General features: G+C 42.3%; 1 protein-coding gene across 3 annotated transcripts in view; it reads left to right on the forward strand.

Annotated features, from left to right (window-relative positions):
• Gyf (GIGYF family protein Gyf) overlaps positions 1-20,818 on the forward strand; it is a 138,480-nt gene that overhangs the window by 103,924 nt on the left and 13,738 nt on the right. For all 3 annotated transcript variants that reach the window (XM_070088908.1, XM_070088909.1, XM_070088910.1), the window contains exons 7-8: positions 1,657-1,984; positions 20,361-20,807. In XM_070088908.1, the coding sequence (XP_069945009.1) occupies positions 1,657-1,984; positions 20,361-20,807 (775 nt within the window). The remainder of the gene's footprint in view (positions 1-1,656; positions 1,985-20,360; positions 20,808-20,818) is intronic.

The following is a 20,818-nucleotide window of genomic DNA, read 5'->3' on the forward strand; positions in this document are numbered from 1 at the left end:
GGTTATTTTCATATAGTCGGACTTGAGTCCTGGAAATGGGAAGTACAATGCCTGCACTTTAAAGGAGGGGTTTGGGATATTGGCAGTTTGGAGGGATATGTTGTGTATCTTTATATGTTTATGCTTCTAGACTGTTGTATTCTGAGCACCTCTGCAAAAACAGTGATAATGTGCGAGTGTGGTGAAAGTGTTGAATGATGATGAAAGTATTTTCTTTTTGGGGATTTTCTTTCTTTTTTGGGTCACCCTGCCTCGGTGGGAGACGGCCGACTTGTTGAAAAAAAAAAAAAAAAAAAAAAACTTGTGGGTGGGGTGCACTTCTTCGAAAATGACATACCTACCTGCCTGAAGGTTGTTCCAGGGGTCAACGCCCTTATGGCCCAGTCCTTGACCAGGTCTGATCCACTATAAATAATAAATAAATTAAAATTTATTTCTTTGCTAAGGTTACAATGTTTGATAACGTCTCATAATTTGATTGGTTCCAAGAAAGCCCCTATCATGCCGAGGCATTTCGGGCTGTTACAGCTGGCCACGTGCAATCCGATGTTTTCTCTTGAAGACAATTGGGGGTCCATTGGTAATTCCCCTTATGTATAATGAGAAGCTGTTGAACAGTCCTGGTTCCAGACACTTGAGTTTTCTCTCATTGTACTCTTGGCACCCTTGCTTTTCACTGGGGGTATGTTGTACTGTCTGCCTAGTCTTTTGATTTGTAGGGTGTGATTTGTGTATGCAGATTTGGAACCAATCCATCTAGATTTAGCAGTTGAGTTGTATCTTGTGTTCTCTGCATTTCTGCATGATTCTACTCCCACTATCTCTACAACTAGACTGACCACTAGCATCCTTATAGGAAATAAGAAACTGTCTCTACAACTTAACTGCTATATCTCTAGATCACCTAGGCCTGACCTACTACCACTAGTGCAGCCCCCACTTATTTGTGACTACATCTAAAATTGCTGCATCACTCTGCTACTTCCACTGGCTCCACTATAAAAGGCTCAGCCTTCATACCTTTGATTTAAAGATGTCAGCTAGATTTTGTTAACATTGTAGGCTCATAGGTCATTAGCAGCAGTTACCTGCTTAGTGAGGTAGTTACCAGAGAAGCCTGATCACAGGCTTGGCTCTGAGAGTAGAAAATGGACCAAACAAAACTGGCCACAAATAATTTTCAGGAGGGTCATATCTCTGACCATGTCATAAAGTGACTTCCTCTAACCTTGTGTGGCAGGCATTTTAGGGATCAGAAGAAGTTATTGTTGTCTGTTCATTGTGTTTCCTGCTATGCAGAAATAGTAGTATAGGTATACATTTTGATAAATAATTTAGGTCACCAGAGATATAATGCACATTAAAAAATTCTCTCATTGCCCTCCAATGTCATTGGCCATAAATGTGTAGAGCTTCTGTTGATTGAACAGTTGCAAACACAATACAACTTGTTTGGATTTTTTATTTTTTTTTCACTTTATATCGTTGGTCATTTTATCCCAATATTTCTTTAAGAGAAACTGATCTGTGCTTTGGTATTGGCTTGACAAAAATATTTTTGAAGTTGTGAAGTACAGTACTTATTATTATTGAGTAGATAATTGAGTAATGGCTAATGTCTTCATTTTTATAAATTCTGTGTTATTCATTTTTCAGGGCGACAGAAAATGCAGATGAAAAAGGTGGGAGCTTTGATGCATCAGGTGCTTTTCATGGTCCTGGTTGGTCAGATGAAGATGATCCAACTGCTGAAGGTCGTGGAGGAGGGGGCCAGCATAGGCAAAAGTCTAGTCCTGATAAGATGACAAGAACAGAAAGTATAGCAAATGTCAAGCCAGAGCCAGGTAGTAGAGAAGCAGTGACAGAATCTGAAGAAATTACAAATAATTGTGTGGAGGAAGAGTCAAAACAAGGACAATCTCCAGCAAATGTTGTGGATCCCAGCCATGATGTCCACACGTCTGGAAACTCCATACAAACAGAGGTTTGTATGTTTTGTTTTATTATCTCTTCATGATTATGTATTCATAGTTAACCTTTTGTTGGTCCGTCCCATAGTTCTACGGCTTTGAAGCCAGGGTCCAAGCCGTAGTTCTACGCCATGAGCTCAGCTCACTCAGGTAAGCTCTGAGCGGTAAATTTGGGCCTAGATATGAGAGAATACATTATGTGGTAAGTGTGCACCACACAAAACAAATTGTGCAGCACGCAGTGCACGAGAAAAAAACTGTGACCATATTTTTGCATTAAAACAACTTTGAGGTGTGTTTTTGTATGTTTTTTACAGTTGTATTCCCGGCTTCTTGCTCTTGTGTGATGGAATGGAAGATATATTACAGCAATAAATTGTTTTAATTGGTTTTAGTATAGTACTGAAAATGGCTTGAAACTGAGCTCATATTAGTGGAAATGTTCGATTTTTGCCGATGTTCGAGAGCAAGCAAATGACATCACGCGTCCAATACATGTCAACTGGCGGGCCTAATGTGCATTCACGAATGCGCAGATATTATTTATACTGTGAACCCTCAGTTTTCGTGTTTAATACATTCCAGAATCATCAGCCAAAACTGAAATTGGCCAAAACCGAAGCCATTTTCCCCATAAAAAATAATGTCAATGGAATTAATCCAGTTCAGACTCCCAGAAGTACCAACAAAAAAAAAAAATTTTTTTGCATTGAAGATAGATTTACATGCACAAAAGAATGAGCATTACACATGACACTTACCTTTATTGAAGGCTGTTGTTAATGGATGGAAGACAAGGGGGGAGGGGAAGGGGGAAGAGAGGTTATTGTTTGGAAGGGGAATCTCCCACCATAAGGACTCTAGGTACCAAGTCTTCATCAGGGGTCACTTCCCTAGCTTAAATATAGTTTTACATGCAGAAAAGAATGACAAATGTAAAGCATTAACAAAATCAAACCATACCCCGGCCGGGATTGAACCCGCGGTCAGAGAGTCTCAAAACTCCAGCCCGTCGCGGGTTCAATCCCGGCCGGGGTATGGTTTGTTTGCAATCGTGTCATTATGATTTCGTGAGTCACTAACAAAATGTATAAATGAACATTTAACATCACACCTACCTTTATTGAAGACTCTTGTTGGTGTATGGCAGAGGGAAGGGAGGCGAGTTTATTGTTGGAGAATATGACATGAATATCAGCTCTATGGCTTATTTATCTATCACAATTCAACTAATTTTTTTTTTTCAACAAACCGGCCGTATCCCACCAAGGCAGGGTTGCCAAAAAGAAAAACGAAAGTTTCTCTTTTTAAATTTAGTAATTATACAGGAGAAGGGGTTACTAACCCCTTACCCCCAGCATTTTAGTTGCCTCTTACAACACGCATGGCTTATGGAGGAAGAACTCTGTTCCACTTCCCCATGGAGATAAGAGGAAATGAACAAGAACTAGAAAGAAAATAGAAGAAAACCCAGAGGGGTGTGTACATATATGCTTGTATATGTATGTGTAGTGTGACCTAAGTATAAGTAGCAAGATGTACCTGAAATCTTTCATGTTTATGAGACAGACAAAAGACACCAGCAATCCTACCATCATGTAAAGCAATTACAGGCTTTTGTTTTACACTCGCAAGTATATAAAATAATACACAATATTAATAAAATAGAAACATAACATATACTCTAGAATGAATAAAATAAGTCATTATGTATGTCACAACTGGTGTTGTGTTAGGTGTATAAGGGCCACTGAGAACATTAGCCGTCCATAATGTTGAAGGCTGCAGCTGAGGTGGCGGTGCTTTCTGTAACCCTATATAACTCCAACAACATTGGAGGAGTTAGTAGAATCACTGAAGAAGGCACCCTTTACCACCATCACAACCACTAACACCCTCTACCACCATCATAACCACTAGCAGCCTCTACCACCATCACAACCACTAGCACCCTCTACCACCATTACTACCACCCTCAACCACCATTACTACCACCCTCAACCACCATTACTACCACCCTCAACCACCATTACTACCACCCTCAACCACCATTACTACCACCCTCAACCACCATTACTACCACCCTCAACCACCATTACTACCACCCTCAACCACCATTACTACCACCCTCAACCACCATTACTACCACCCTCAACCACCATTACTACCACCCTCAACCACCATTACTACCACCCTCAACCACCATTACTACCACCCTCAACCACCATTACTACCACCCTCAACCACCATTACTACCACCCTCAACCACCATTACTACCACCCTCACCTTTGTATTTTTCTACAAACTTTTTCTTGAATTATATTGTGTTTCTCATATTCTTTACCAAAAGGCTGGCACTAGAAGCTTTCTCTGGGCCCATGGTGGCTTATTTAGCAGTCACACACAGTAAACAAGTGCAAAAAAACACTGGATTATTATGAAATGTTTCATATGACCTGGCAGGATATGTTCACTCACTGAGAATCAACGCTACATAGGCTGAGAATGCATGTGGGAGAGGTGGCTTTGTCTACACGCTGGGCACTGACCAGATTCTGTACAATCGACAAAAACAGAGGTAATCGACGAAAACGGAAGCCAAAAATCTACAAAAAATTCAGCCAAAACTGAAATCGGCGATAACGGAGATCAACGGAAACGAAGGGTCCACTGTACAATTGTTACAATATTGCATAACAGTATATCTTCTGTTTTTTAAGAGTGAATAAAAATTCATTATGTGAATAAAAAATCAAAATGGAATTCATTTGTAAAGTCTGGAAACATGACTAATAAAAAGAAGAAATGTTATTTTAGTGCCAGGAATGCCTCCATTGTTTATTCTGGACCCTATTTTGAAATTTGGAATATTTTGAACTTTGTGTGAAATTGGCCAGATTACTAATTTCCAATCACTTTTTTGGGTAGTTGAAACAGTTGACTTGGCGATTTCTTGTACTCTGTCGATAAAATAGAAGTAATACTAGTGAAATAGCTCAGAATTTGGTCAACTGGAATAATGTAATTGGCCTAAAATTGGAGTCAAAATGGGCAAAATTGCTGATGCATAAATGTTGCTGTTGCAGCAAAATTTGCAAGAGCATAATTTTGTCAGTTTTCCATCAAGTTTCATACTTTGGAAATAAATGGTATAAAATACCGACACAATGGAAATACAGTGGACCCCCGCATAGCGACTTTAATCCGTGCAAGAGGGCTCATTGTTATGCGAAATGATCGGTATGCGAATGAATTTTCCCCATAAGAAATAATGCAAATCAAATTAATCCATGCAAGACACCCAAAAGTATGAAAAAAAAATTTTTACCACATGAAATATACATTTTCCTACACACAAAGAGAAGGATACATGCACAATAGTAGAGTAGTACATGCACAGTATATATTGTGCATGTACTATTCTACTAAATGAAGAATAAATGACACTTACCTTTATTGAAGATGCAGCAATGACTGATGAGACACTGTGTCCTGGGAGTGCCTTTTCCTCCTGAGTACTGTAGGTCCTGTTTGGCATTTTCTTCCAGAACAGGCCTTATCACACTGTGTATGCCACTACGATTCTTAAATCTCTCAAACCAACCTTTGCTGGCTTTAAATTCACCAATATGAGCACTAGTTCCAGGCATTTTTCCCTGTTCACCTGGGTGTTAGTCGACTTGTGTGGGTTGCATCCTGGGAGACAAGATTAAGGACCCCAATGGAAATAAGTTAGACAGTCTTCGATGACACTGACTTTTTTGGGTTATCCTGGGTGGCAAATCCTCTGGGGTTAATTGTTTCTTGGTATTCTCAATAAGCCACACCAACAACGGTGCTACAGCAGCAGCAGCTGACAGTGCTACAGCAGCAGCAGCAGCTGACAGTGCTACAGCAGCAGCAGACGATGCTACAGCAGCAGCAGACGGTACTACAGCAGCAGCTGACGGTGGTACAGCAGCAGCAGCAGCTGACAGTGCTACAGCAGCAGCAGACGATGCTACAGCAGCAGCAGACAATGCTACAGCAGCAGCAGACGGTACTACAGCAGCAGCAGACGGTACTACAGCAGCAGCAGCAGCAGCTGACGGTGGTACAACAGCAGCAGCAGCTGACGGTGCTGCAGCAGCAGCTGACAGTGCAGCAGCAGCAGCAGCAGCAGCAGCAGCAGCAGCAGCAGCTGTACCACCAATAGTAGCGATGGTTGATTGGGGTTTATTATACAACCTGGCCAGCTCGGAGACACGCACTCCACTTTCATACTTATCAATGATCTTTTTCTTCATCTCTATAGTAATTCTCACCCTTATTGCTGTAGGGTTGGCACTAGAAGCTTTCTTGGGGCCCATGGTCACTTATTTTGCAGATAAAATCACCAAAAACACTGTAATAATACGAAATGTTCCGATTGTATGCTTGGATGTTACCGCGGAGGCTGGCTGGTAAACAATGCCACCGGCGGCACATGTGAGGCTGGCTAAGGGCGCACATTGGACGCGTCTCGGACGAACAGCGGTGAGCGGGTTTTTGAGCGGTATGCGAGGCAAAATTTTTGTGATAAAAGCGAGCGGTATGCGGATTAAACGTTATGTGATGCCGACGGTATGCGGGGGTCCACTGTACAGTGGACTCCCACATTACGATGGCATCACGTTACGTTAAATCCAACATACGATACATTTTAACGCAAAATTTTTGCCTTGCCTCACGCTAAAAAAACTTGCCTTATGTGATTCGTCCAGGATGCGTCCCACGTGTGGCCTCAGCACCAGTGTTAACAAGCCAGCCAGTGCGGTCGCATCCACGCATGCATTCGGTACATTTCACCTTATCCCAGTGTTTTTTGTGCTTGTAACTGCAAAATAAGTTACCATGGGCCCCCAAGAAAGCTTCTAGTGCCAACCCTGTGGTAAAAAGGGTGAGAATTAGTACGGAAATTAAGAAAGATTTTGAAGGGTTTAGGGCTTAATCTGAGAAGCCTATGCCAGTTGTGGAATTCATTGTGCCTACTTCAAAGATTAAGGAAATGTGTGCAAAGTGGGTTGAAGTGCAAACATTTATGGATGAAAATCACCCTTACACTGCTATTGCAAGCTGTGCTGGTGACTATTACAATGACAATGTTGTTGCCCATTTTAGGCAAATCTTAAAGGAACGAGCGGTACAGAGCTCTATGGACAGATTTGTTGTGCGACAGAGGTCCAGTGACTCTCAAGCTGGTCCTAGTGGCATTAAAAGAAGAAGGGAAGTAACCCCGGAAAAGGACTTGCTACCTCAAGTTCTAGTGGAAGGGGATTCCTCTTCTAAACAATAAGTTCCACACTCTCCCCTCCTCCCATCCCATCAATCATCACCAGATCTTCAATAAAGGTAAGTGTCATGTATTCTATTCTTAGCAAAGTAGTAATTGTGCATGTCTTCTTCAGTTTGTGTGTATTAAATTAATATTTCATCTGGTGAATTTTTTTTTTCATACTTTGGGGTGTCTTGCACGGATTATTTGATTTCCATTATTTCTTATGCAGAAAATTAATTTGCTTTACGATAATTTCGGCTTACGATGAGCTCTCAGGAACTGATTAATATCGTACGGCGTGGGTCCGCAAGTCACAAGCAGATCTAGTGTTTATAGTCAGGTTCAGAATGCTGGGTCAGCTTTCTGAACCTGACTACAAATACTTGCGTACCTTCCACCCAGGTAGATCTGTTTGTGACTTGAAAAAGCCCACTGTGTGGGTGAAACATTGTCAATAAAGAATCACATTATACTGCATATGTGTTTATATTTTCAAGTTTCATACTTTGTTTTATTATGTTCAGAAAAAGATTCTCTACCATTTCATAAGTTTTTTTTTTTTTTTTTTTTTGAAAATTTTTGGACCTTGTGGATAAGTTTGTTTGAGGGTCTGGATCCTGAAAGGGTTAAAGAAACAGAATTGTGCTTGTGTGTTGTGCACACATGTGCACAACACACACGTACACAACACATGTGCACAACACGCACGCACAGCACGTGCACAACACATGCGCACACATGCACACACGTGCATGTTTGCATGTGCACCTCTCCCTCTTGCACATGCTCACACATATGCGAACAACACACACACCATGAAACCTAGCCCATTTAAAACAAAAAATGGGGGCCCAGAGGGGAAGTTGAAGACTCAGGGGATCAGAAGAAGATGGGCCTGGAAAGGAAGAATGGATGGAAGAGCAGTGTAAAAGGATGGAACAAGAGTGGGAATGCAAACTAGGTGAGCTTTCTGCAAAAAATGGGGAGGAGGATGGAGGCAGAGAAGATATGGGAGTCACGAGCTGAAGTCGCAGAAGCCAAGGTAAGTGCCCTATAAGATGAAGTAAATATGCTGAAGCGAGTTACAGGGCCAGTGCCCAGAGGGGACATGGCATCTGGAGCAGGTACACCCCTATTAAATGAGGGAGCCCAATGGAAAGGAAGGAGACAAGACTTACGCTAAGGCCCTATCAGATCACCAAGCAAGGCCGAGGAATGAGGGGGCGAGATGTTAGGCGCAGTGACAGCAGCAGGTGAGGTAGAGAAGATGACCGGTCCCATGTAGAGGCACGACCAGGTCACCAAGAGTCACAGGGAATAAGGGAGACAATGGCAATGTACAAATAGGATCCAGAGACACTGAGGGAAAGGCAGTGGGAGGATGAGAGGGAAAGGTTGGTCTTCATTCATGGGCTTCAGGAGAGTGAAGGGAGGACATACAATGAAAGATGGCAGATAGAAAAACAAGAGATTGAAAACATCATCAAAGAAATAGGTGAGGAGGACATGACTAAGATAATTTTTCAGAGAATGGGGGGGGGGGGGTTACTTGAGGGTGAGAAATCGGCCGGGCAGATTAATTTTCAAGACAGGAACGGTCGGGAACAGGATCCTGCAGGAGAAATCACAGTTGAAGGAATCAACATAGATGAGGGTGTTCCTAGACTGCGACAGAACGAGAACAGCGTGACAGCAGCTGAGGGAGAGGACTCTGAAACAAAAGGGACTAGAATGAGTGACAAAGATAGTCAGAAGAGAACAACCAAAGCTGGCCAGAGCAACAACTGCAAACACCAACAGAACCACCCTCAGAGCCCCACAGCCAAGCATACTATTCCAATACGAACCACAATCCACACACAGCCCCCACCCCACACACTGCAGTAGAATCCCACAGTACCCTGCCAGGTCCCCCACTCCCCCAACCCCCACAGACCCCCTCCCCCTCCAGAATAGTGTTGGAGAGGAAACTGAAGGTATGGTACACCAATGCTGATGGAATGGCACGAAAGAATCGGAGGCAGCACCAGACATCATAGCTCTCACAGAAACCAAACTCATGGGTATGACAACAGATGCCCGCTTTCCAACTGGGTATCAGATTCTGAGGAAAGACAGAGGAAACAGAGTAGGTGGAGGAGTGGCACTGCTCATCAGAAACCAATGGGATTTTGAGGAGCTGGAGAGAGGAGACAGAGAAGCAGGAGACTACATAATAGGAACATTTCAGTCTGGAGGTCCCAAGGTGGTAATTACAGTGATGTATAACCCACTGCAGAATAGCAGGAGGCCAAGACAAGAATATGATGAAAGTAACAGAGTGATGGTTGACACACTGGCTGAAGCAGCCAGAAGGGCCCATGTAGGTAGGGCAAAGCTACTGGTTGTGGGTGACTTCAGTCATAAAGAAATTGACTGGGAAAACCTGGAGCCACAGGAGGGCCCAGAAACATGACAGACTAAGATGATGGAAGTGGAACTGGAAAACCTCATGCATCAACACGGTAGGGAGGCTACCAGAGAGTGGAGAGGACGAACCAGCAAGACTGGGCTTACTATTCACCTTGAGCAATGCAGATATTGAGGACATCACATATGAAAGGCCCCTCAGAACTAGCGATCATATGGTTCTAAGCTTTTAATACATAGTAGAGTTACATGTGGAGAGGGAAGCAGGAAGAGCAGGGAAAATGAAGCCAAACTACAAGAGAGGAAACTAGACAGGCATGAGGAACTAACTGTATGAAGTTCAGTGGGACAGAGAACTGGCAGGGAAATCAGTAAATTTTTTTTTATTTATTAACACATCAGCCGATTCCCACCAAGGCAGGGTGGCCTGAAAAAGAAAAACTTACATCATCATTCACTCCATCACTGTCTTGCCAGAGGGGTGCTTTTCACTACAGTTACAAAACTGCAACATTAACACCCCTCCTTCAGAGTGTAGACACTGTACTTCCCATCTCCAGGTCTCTAGTCTGGCCTGCTGGTTTCCCTGAATCCCTTCATAAATGTTACTTTGCTCACACTCCAACAGCACGTCAAGTGTTAAAAACCATTTGTCTCCATTCACTGATCAAATACACTCGTGCACGCTTGCTGGAAGCCCAAGCCCCTCACACACAAAACCTCCTTTACCCCCTCCCTCCAACCCTTCCTAGGCTGACCCCTACCCCGCCTTCCCTCCACTACTCTCGAAGTAATTCTGTTTTGTTCCATTCTCTCTACATGTCTGAACCACCTCAACCCCTCCTCAGCCCTCTGGATAATAGTTTTGGTAATCCCACACCTTCTCTTAATTTCTGAACTACGAATTCTCTGCATTATATTCACACCACACGTTGCCTCAGACATGACATCTCCACTGCCTCCAGCCTTCTCCTCGTTGCAACATTCATCACCCATGCTTCACACCCATACAAGAGTGTTGGTACAACTATACTCTCATACATTCCCCATTTTACTTCCACGGACAAAGTTCTTTGTCTCCACAGGCTCCTAAGTGCACCACTCACCCTTTTCCCCTCATCAATTCTATGATTCGCCTCATCTTCATAGATCCATCTGCCGACACGTCCACTCCTAATTTTTTTTGTTTTTTTCAACAAGTCGGCTGTCTCCCACCGAGGCAGGGTGACCCAAAAAAAGAAAGAAAATCCCCCAAAAGAAAATACTTTCATCATCATTCAACACTTTCACCACACTCACACATTATCACTGTTTTTGCAGAGGTGCTCAGAATACAACAGTTTAGAAGCATATACGTATAAAGATACACAACATATCCCTCCAAACTGCCAATATCCCAAACCCCTCCTTTAAAGTACAGGCATTGTACTTCCCATTTCCAGGACTCAAGTCCAACTATATGAAAAAAAACAGTTTCCCTGAATCCCTTCACTAAATATTACCCTGCTCACACTCCAACAGATCGTCAGGTCCCAAGTATCATTCTTCTCCATTCACTCCTATCTAACACGCTCATGCACGCTTGCTGGAAGTCCAAGCCCCTCGCCCACCAAACCTCCTTTACCCCCTCTTTCCAACCCTTCGAGGACGACCCCTACCCCTCCTTCCTTCCCCTATAGATTTATATGCTTTCCATGTCATTCTACTTTGATCCATTCTCTCTAAATGACCAAACCACCTCAACAACCCCATATATTCTTCTTTGTGGCAATGGATTTGCCCTCTGACTAATGCGTTTATTAACTCCACACCTTCTCCTAATTTCCACACTACGAATTTTTTGCATAATATTTACACCACACATTGCCCTTAGACAGGACATCTCCACTGCCTCCAACCGTCTCCTCGCTGCTGCATTTCATACATTCCCTTCTTTGCCTCCATAGATAACGTTTTTTTTGACTCCACATATACCTCAACGCACCACTCACCTTTTTTCCCTCATCAATTCTATGATTAACCTCATCCTTCATAAATCCATCCGCCGACACGTCAACTCCCAAGTATCTGAAAACATTCACTTCTTCCATACTCCTCCTCCCCAATTTGATATCCAATTTTTCTTTATCTAAATCATTTGATACCCTCATCACCTTACTCTTTTCTATGTTCACTTTCAACTTTCTACCTTTAAACACATTCTCAAACTCATCCACTAACCTTTGCAATTTTTCTTTAGAATCTCCCATAAGCACAGTATCATCAGCAAAAAGTAACTGTGTCAATTCCCATTTTGAATTTGATTCCCCATAATTTAACCCCACCCCTCTCCCAAACACCCTAGCATTTACTTCTTTTACAACTCCATCTATAAATATATTAAACAACCATGGTGACATTACACATCCCTGTCTAAGACCTACTTTTACCGGGAAGTATTCTCCCTCTCTTCTACACACCCTAACCTGAGCCTCTTTATCCTCATAAAAACTCTTAACAGCATTTAGTAACTTACCACCTATTCCATATACTTGCAACATCTGCCACTTTGCTCCTCTATGCACTCTATCATATGCCTTTTCTAAATCCATAAATGCAATAAAAACTTCCCTACCTTTATCTAAATACTGTTCACATATATGCTTCAATGTAAACACTTGATCTACACTTCCCCTACCCACTCTGAAGTCTCCCTGCTCATCCGCAATCCTACATTTTGTATTACCTCTAATTCTTTCAATTATAACCCTACCGTATACTTTTCCTGGTATACTCGGTAAACTTATTCCTCTATAATTTTTACAATCTCTTTTGTCCCCTTTCCCTTTATATAAAGGGACTATACATGCTCTCCGCCAATCCCTAGGTACCTTCCCCTCTTTCATACATTAATTAAACAAAAGTACCAACCACTCCAACACTATAACCCCCCTGCTTTTAACATTTCTGTCATGATCCCATCAGTTCCAGCTGCTTTACCCCCTTTCATTCTACGTAATGCCTCACGTACCTCCACCACACTTACATTCTGCTCTTCTTCACTCCTGAAAGATGGTATACCTCCCTGGCCAGTGCATGAAATTACTGCCTCCCTTTCTTCCTCAACATTTAAAAGTTCCTCAAAATATTCTCGCCATCTACCTAATACCTCCCTTTCCCGATCTACTAATTCCCCTACTCTGTTTTTAACTGACAAATCCATACTTTCCCTAGGCTTTCTTAACTTGTTTAAGTCACTCCAAAATTTTTTCTTATTTTCATTTAAATTTCTTGACAGTGCCTCTCCCACTCTATCATCTGCTCTCCTTTTGCACTCTCTCACCACTCTCTTCACCTTTCTTTTACTCTCCATATACTCTGCTCTTCTTAAAACACTTCTGCTTTGTAAAAACATCTCATAAGCTACCTTTTTCTCTTTTATCACACCTTTTACTTCATCATTCCACCAGTCACTCCTCTTTCCTCCTGCCCCTGCCCTCCTATAACCACAAACTTCTGCCCCACATTCTAATACTGCATTTTTAAAACTATTCCAACCCTCTTCAACCCCCCCACTACTCATCATTGCACTAGCCCACCTTTCTGCCAATAGTCGCTTATATCTCACCCGAACTTCCTCCTCCCTTAGTTTATACACTTTCACCTCCCTCTTACTTGTTGTTGCCACCTTCCTCTTTTCCCATCTACCTCTTACTCTAACTGTAGCTACAACTAAATAATGATCAGATATATCAGTTGCCCCTCTATAAACATGGAGCCTACCCATCAACCTTTTATCCACCAATACATAATGTGACAAACTACTTTCATTACGTGCTACATCATACCTTGTATATTTATTTATTCTCTTTTTCATAAAATATGTATAACTTATTACCAAATTTCTTTCTACACATAGCTCAATTAAAGGCTCCCCATTTACATTTACCCCTGGCACCCCAAATTTACCTACTACTCCCTCCATAACATTTTTACCCACTTTAGCAGTGAAATCCCCAATCACCATTACTCTCACACTTGATTCAAAACTCCCCACACATTCACTCAACATTTCCCAGAATCTCTCTCTCTCCTCTACTCTTCTCTCTTCTCCAGGTGCATACACGCTTACTATAACCCACTTTTCACATCCAATCTTTATTTTACTCCACATAATCCTTGAATTTATACATTTGTAGTCCCTCTTTTCCTGCCATAGCTGATCCTTCAACATTATTGCTACTCCTTCTTTAGCTCTAACTCTATTTGAAACCCCTGACCTAATCCCATTTATTCCTCTCCATTGAAACTCTCCCACCCCCTTCAGCTTTGTTTCACTTAAAGCCAGGACATCCAGTTTTTTCTCATTCATAACATCCACAATCATCTCTTTCTTATCATTTGCACAACATCCACGCATATTCAGACTTCCCACTTTGACAATTTTCTTCTTCTTATTCTTCTTAGTAATCTTTACAGGAAAAGGGGTTACTAGCCCATTGTTCCCGGCATTTTAGTTGACTTTTACGACACGCATGGCTTACGGAGGAAAGATTCTTATTCCACTTTCCCATGGATATAAAAGGAAAAGTAATAAGACCAAGAACTATTAAGATAAAATCATAGAAAACTCAGATGAGTGTGTATAAATAAACGTGTACATGTATGTGTAGTGTGACCTAAGTGTAAGTAGAAGTAGCAAGACATGCCTGTAATCTTGCATATTTAGGAGACAGACAAAAGACACCAGCAATCCTACCATCATGTAAAACAATTACAGGCTTTCGTTTTACACTCACTTGGCAGGACGGTAGTACCTCCCTGGGTGGTTGCTGTCTACCAACCTACTACCTATAATATCTGAATATCTGAATATTATATAATATAATATCGTGAGGCAGTAGGTAAAATGAAAGGGGGTAAGGCAGCCGGGATTGATGGGATAAAGATAGAAATGTTAAAAGCAGGTGGGGATATAGTTTTGGAGTAGTTGGTGCAATTATTTAATAAATGTGTGGAAGAGGGTAAGGTACCTAGGGATTGGCAGAGAGCATGCATAGTTCCTTTGTATAAAGGCAAAGGGGACAAAAGAGAGTGCAAAAATTATAGGGGGATAAGTCTGTTGAGTATACCTGGTAAAGTGTATGGTAGAGTTATTATTGAAAGAATTAAATGTAAGACTGAGAATAGGATAGCAGATGAACAAGGAGGCTTTAGGAAAGGTAGGGGGTGTGTGGACCAGGTGTTTACAGTGAAACATATAAGTGAACAGTATTTAGATAAGGCTAAAGAGGTCTTTGTGGCATTTATGGATTTGGAAAAGGCATATGACAGGGTGGATAGGGGGGCAATGTGGCAGATGTTGCAGGTGTATGGTGTAGGAGGTAGGTTACTGTAAGCAGTGAAGAGTTTTTACGAGGATAGTGAGGCTTAAGTTAGAGTACATAGGAAAGAGAGAAATTATTTCTCAGTAAAAGTAGGCCTGTAGACAAGGATGTGTGATGTCACCGTGGTTGTTTAATATATTTATAGATGGGGTTGTAAGAGAAGTAAATGCGAGGGTCTTGACAAGAGGCGTGGAGTTAAAAGATAAAGAATCACACATAAAGTGGGAGTTGTCACAGTTGCTCTTTGCTGATGAAACTGTGCTCTTGGGAGATTCTGAAGAGAAGTTGCAGAGATTGGTGGATGAATTTGGTAGGGTGTGCAAAAGAAGAAAATTAAAAGTGAATACAGGAAAGAGTAAGGTTATGAGGATGAAAATATTAGGTGATGAAAGATTGGATATCAGATTGGAGGGAGAGAGTATGGAGGAGGTGAATGTATTCAGATATTTGGGAGTGGACGTGTCAGCGGAGGGGTCTATGAAGGATGAGGTGAATCATAGAATTGATGAGGGGAAAAGGGCGAGTGGTGCACTTAGGAGTCTGTGGAGACAAAGAACTTTGTCCTTGGAGGCAAAGAGGGGAATGTACGAGAGTATAGTTTTACCAACACTCTTATATGGGTGTGAAGGATGGGTGATGAATGTTGCAGCGAGGAGAAGGCTGGAGGCAGTGGAGATGTCATGTCTGAGGGCAATGTGTGGTGTGAATATAATGCAGAGAATTCGTAGTTTGGAAGTTAGGAGGAGGTGCGGGATTACCAAAACTGTTGTCCAGAGGGCTGAGGAAGGGTTGTTGAGGTGGTTCGGACATGTAGAGAGAATGGAGCGAAACAGAATGACTTCAAGAGTGTATCAGTCTGTAGTGGAAGGAAGGCGGGGTAGGGGTCGGCCTAGGAAAGGTTGGAGGGAGGGGGTAAAGGAGGTTTTGTGTGCGAGGGGCTTGGACTTCCAGCAGGCGTGCGTGAGTGTGTTTGATAGGAGTGAATGGAGACGAATGGTTTTTAATACTTGACGTGCTGTTGGAGTGTGAGCAAAGTAACATTTATGAAGGGGTTCAGGGAAACCGGCAGGCCGGACTTGAGTCCTGGAGATGGGAAGTACAGTGCCTGCACTCTGAAGGAGGGGTGTTAATGTTGCAGTTTAAAAACTGTAGTGTAAAGCACCCTTCTGGCAAGACAGTGATGGAGTGAATGATGGTGAAAGTTTTTCTTTTTCAGGCCACCCTGCCTTGGTGGGAATCGGCCAGTGTGATAATAAAAAAATAAAAAAAAATATCTGAATATATTCACCTTATCCATACTCTCTCCCTCCAATCTGATATGCAGTCTTTTGTCACCTAATCTTTTTGTTATCCTCATACCTGTACTCTTTCCTATATTCACTTTTAATTTTCTTTTACATACCCTACCAAATTCATCCACCAACCTCTGCAACTTCTCTTCAGAATCTCCCAAAACACCGTGTCATCAGCAGAGAGCAACTGTGACAACTCAAACTTTGTGTTTGATTCTTTATCTTTTGACTCTACACCTCTTGCCAAAACCCGAGCATTCACTTCTCTTACAACCCCGTCTATAAATATATTGAACAACCATGGTGACATCACACATCCTTATCTAAGGCCTACTTTTACTGGAAAATAATCTCCCTCTCTCCTACATACTCGTAAAAACTCTTCACTGCTTTCAGTAACCTACCTCCTATACCATACACCTGCAACATCTGCCACATTGCCCCTGTATCCACCCTGTCATATGCCTTTTCTAAATCCACAAATGCCACAAAAACCTCTTTACCCTTGTCTAAATACTGTTCACCTATATATTTCACTGTAAACACTTGGTCTACACACCCCCTACCTTTCCTAAAGCCTCTTTGTTTATGTGCTATCCTACTCTTTGTCTTACTCTTAATTTGTTTTTTTATTAACACACTGGCCGATTCCCACCAGACAGGGTGGCCCGAAAAAGAAAAACTTTCACCATCATTTACACTACAGTTTTTAAACTGCATCGTCAGCCGAGTCTTTTGCTTTCGTTGTGAGTGATTTTCTTGTGCAAGATTGGGACTGTCCCTCTAGGATTTTCCAGGTGTATATTGTCATGTATCTCTTCCACCTGCATTCCAGGGAGTACAGGTTCAGGTGGCGCAAAAAGAAAAACGCGACTTTCTCTTTTTAAATATAGTAATTTATACAGGGGAAGGGGTTACTAGCCCCTTGCTCCCAGCATTTTAGTTGCCTCTTACAACACGCATGGCTTACGGAGGAAGAATTCTGTTTCACTTTCCCATGGAGATAACAGGAAATAAACAAGAACTAGTAAGAAAATAGAAGAAAACCCAGAGGGGTGTGTATATATATGTATGCTTGTTTGTGTATGTGTAGTGTGACCTAAATGTAAGTAGTAGTAGCAAGACATACTTGAAATCTTGCATGTTTATGAGACGGAGAAATGGACACCAGCAATCCTACCATCATGTAAAACAATTACAGGCTTTCGTTTTACACTCACTTGGCAGGACGGTAGTACCTCCCTGGGCGGTTGCTGTCTACCATCCTACTACCTAGGTCAGCAGACTTATTCCCCTATAATTTTTGCACTTTCTTTTATCCCCTTTGCCTTTACACAAAGGAACTATGCATGCTCTCTGCCATTCCCTGGGTACCTTACCCTCTTCCATACATTCATTAAATAGTAGCACCAACCACTCCAAAACTATATCCCCTCCTGCTTTTAACATTTCTGTCTTTATCCCATCAATCCCAGCTGCCTTACCCCTTTTCATTCTACCCACTGCCTCACGAACTTCCCCCACACACACAACTGGCTCTTCCTCACTCCTACAAGATGTTATTCCTCCTTGCCCTATACACGAAATCACAGCTCCCATATCTTCAACATTTAACAATTCCTCAAAATATTCCCTCCATCTTCCCGATGCCTTGGACTCATCATTTAATAACTCTCCTCTCCCATTGTTAACTGTCAAATCAATTTGTTCTCTAGGCATCCTCAACTTATTAATCTCACTCCAAAACTTTCTTATTTTCAACAAAATTTGTTTATAACATCTCACCCACTCTCTCATTTGCTATCTTTTTACATTGCTTCACCACTCTCTTAACCTCTCTTTTTCTCTTCATATACTCTTCCCTCCTTGTATCACTTCTACTTTGTAAAAACCTCTCATATGCTAACTTTTTCTCCCTTACTACTCCCTTTACATCTCAGTAAATGAGATAATGAAATATTTGAAAACAATTTGCAAGGCAGCTGAGGAGAGGTTTGTACCCAAGGGCAGCAGATGTAAGGAGAAGGCCAGTATGAGCCCTTGGTTCACCCGGAGGTGTAGAGGTCAAAACCAAATGCAGTAGAAATTGGAAGAAGTATAGGAGGCATAGAACCCAGGAAAATAACGAGAGTAGTCGAAGAGCCAGAAATGAATATGCACAGGTAAGGAGGGAGGCCCAGTGATGATACAAAAATGACATAGCAGTGAAAGCCAAGTCTGACCCAAAGCTGTTGTGCAGCCACACCAGGAGGAAAGCAACAGTAAAGGACCAGGTAATCAGACTGTAGAAGGAAGGAGGGGAGCTCACAAGAAATGACTGAGAAGTATGTGAGTGGAGACAGAAAGGACTCAAGAAACATGGAGTGGTGGGGTAGTCCATAAATTGCTTGACACAATACACACAACCGAGGAGGAGGTGAAGAGGCTGCTAAGTGAACTAGATACCTCAGAGGCAATGGGGCCAGATAACATCTCTCCATGGGTCCTGAGAGAGGGAGCAGAGGTGCTCTGTGTACCACTAACAGCAAACTTCAACACATCTCTGGAAACGTGGCGACTACCTGAGGTATGGAAGACAGCAAATGTAGTCTTAATTTTTAAAGGAGACAGACAGACATGCAGCATTAAACTACAGACCAGTATCACTGACATGCATAGTATGCAAAGTCATGGAGAAGATTATCAGAAGTGGTGGAGCACCTAGAAAGGAATGAGCTCATCTGCGACAACCAGCACGGATTCAGGGACGGGAAATCCTGTGTCACAAACCTGGAGTTCTGTGACATGGTGACAGCAGTAAGATGAGAGTAGATTGCATTTTCATGGTCTGTAAAAAGGCTTTTGACATGGTTCCACACAAGAGATTAGTGCAAAAGCTGGAGGACCAGGCAGGTATGACAGGGAAGGCATTGTAATGGATCAGAGAATACCTGACAGGAAGGCAACAGAGAGTCACAGTATGTGACGAGGTGCCAGAGTGGGTGCCTTTGAAGAGTGGCGGTTCCACAGGGGTCAATTCTAGGACCAGTGTTGTTTCTGGTATACGTGAATGACGTGATAGAAGGAAAAGCCTCGGAAGTGTGTCGGTTTGCAGACTATGTGAAGTTAATGAGGAGAATTCAATCAGAGGAGGACCAGGCAGGACTACAAAGGGATTTGGTCTAGCAACTGGCTTCTGGCGTTCAATCCTGCCAAGTGCAAAGTCATGAAGATTGGGGAAGGGAAAAGAAGACCACAGACAGAATGCAGCCAGGGAGCCAAAGCCTGCAAACCTCACTCAAGGAAAAGGATATTGTGGGGAGTATAATTTCAAACATATCTCCTGAGGTGCACATAAACCAAATAAGTGCTGCAGTATATGGGCGACTAGCAGACCTAAGAATAGCTTTCTGACATCTCATTAAGGATTCGTTAAGGACCCTGTACACCGTGTACATCAGGCCTGTATTGGAGTATGCAGCACCGGTTTGGGACTTACACCTGGGCAAGCACGTCAAGAAATTAGAGAAAGTGCAGAGGTTTGCAACAAGACTAGTCCTGAAGCTAAAGGGCATGTACTACGAGGAGAGGTTAAGGGAAATTGACCTGACGACACTGGAAGATGGGGGACATAACACATAAAATTGCTGAGAAATTGACAAGGTGGACAGAGATAAGATGTTCCAGAGATGGGACACAGTGACAAGGGTTCACAATTGGGAGTTGTAGATTCAGATGAATCATAGAGATTTTAGGAAGCATTTCTTCAGTCACAGAGTTGTTGGGCAGTGGAATAGTCTGAGCAGTTGCTAAACAGGTAGGTTGTTAAGTGAGGAGTGACTATAATTTTTACTGTTGATTATTAAAAATGAAAGGTTTCAATATTGTGGCTGGAACATTTTATTTAAGCATTTTATTCATAAATATATTTAATTATCATTTGAGTAATACAAAAGGGTTATGCTAACTTGTATTTAGATTTATTTAGGTAAGCATTTATTGATTGTGAAAGCATTCATAAATTCACTAATTTTTATTTATATGCAGGGGTCAGTCAGTGAAGACGGACAAGTAAAAGAGGAAGTTGCAGGAAGTCCAAGCAATAGCTGCACCACTACAGTATCGTCAGGTCCAATGATGAATGGTGTAATCAGCGAGGAAGAGTGCAACAACACAGAAGTAAAAACTCCTCCACATTTCCAGGGAAGACCGGCATCAGTTTCAGTACAACCACAAAGTGCAGATTCAGAGCCCAGACCCTTTCCAGAAAGAGAACGCCAAGGGGAAGAAGAAAAATTGGAACACATGCGTAGTGTTGCTGATGACTTGGTGGCAAAATTAGTGGAGGAAGATGACCCAAGGCCTCAATCAGCTCGTCCTAACTCTGGAGTGACGCCGCCTGTTTCAGTAGGTCCCATGACAGAACCCACACCACATTCCACTCGCCCAACTCATACGATGGGTGATGACAAGTGGTATTACACAGATCCTCAGGTAAGGGAGAG

The sequence above is a fragment of the Cherax quadricarinatus genome, chromosome 26 (genome assembly GCF_038502225.1).
Source record: "Cherax quadricarinatus isolate ZL_2023a chromosome 26, ASM3850222v1, whole genome shotgun sequence".
Lineage (NCBI taxonomy): Eukaryota > Metazoa > Arthropoda > Malacostraca > Decapoda > Parastacidae > Cherax > Cherax quadricarinatus.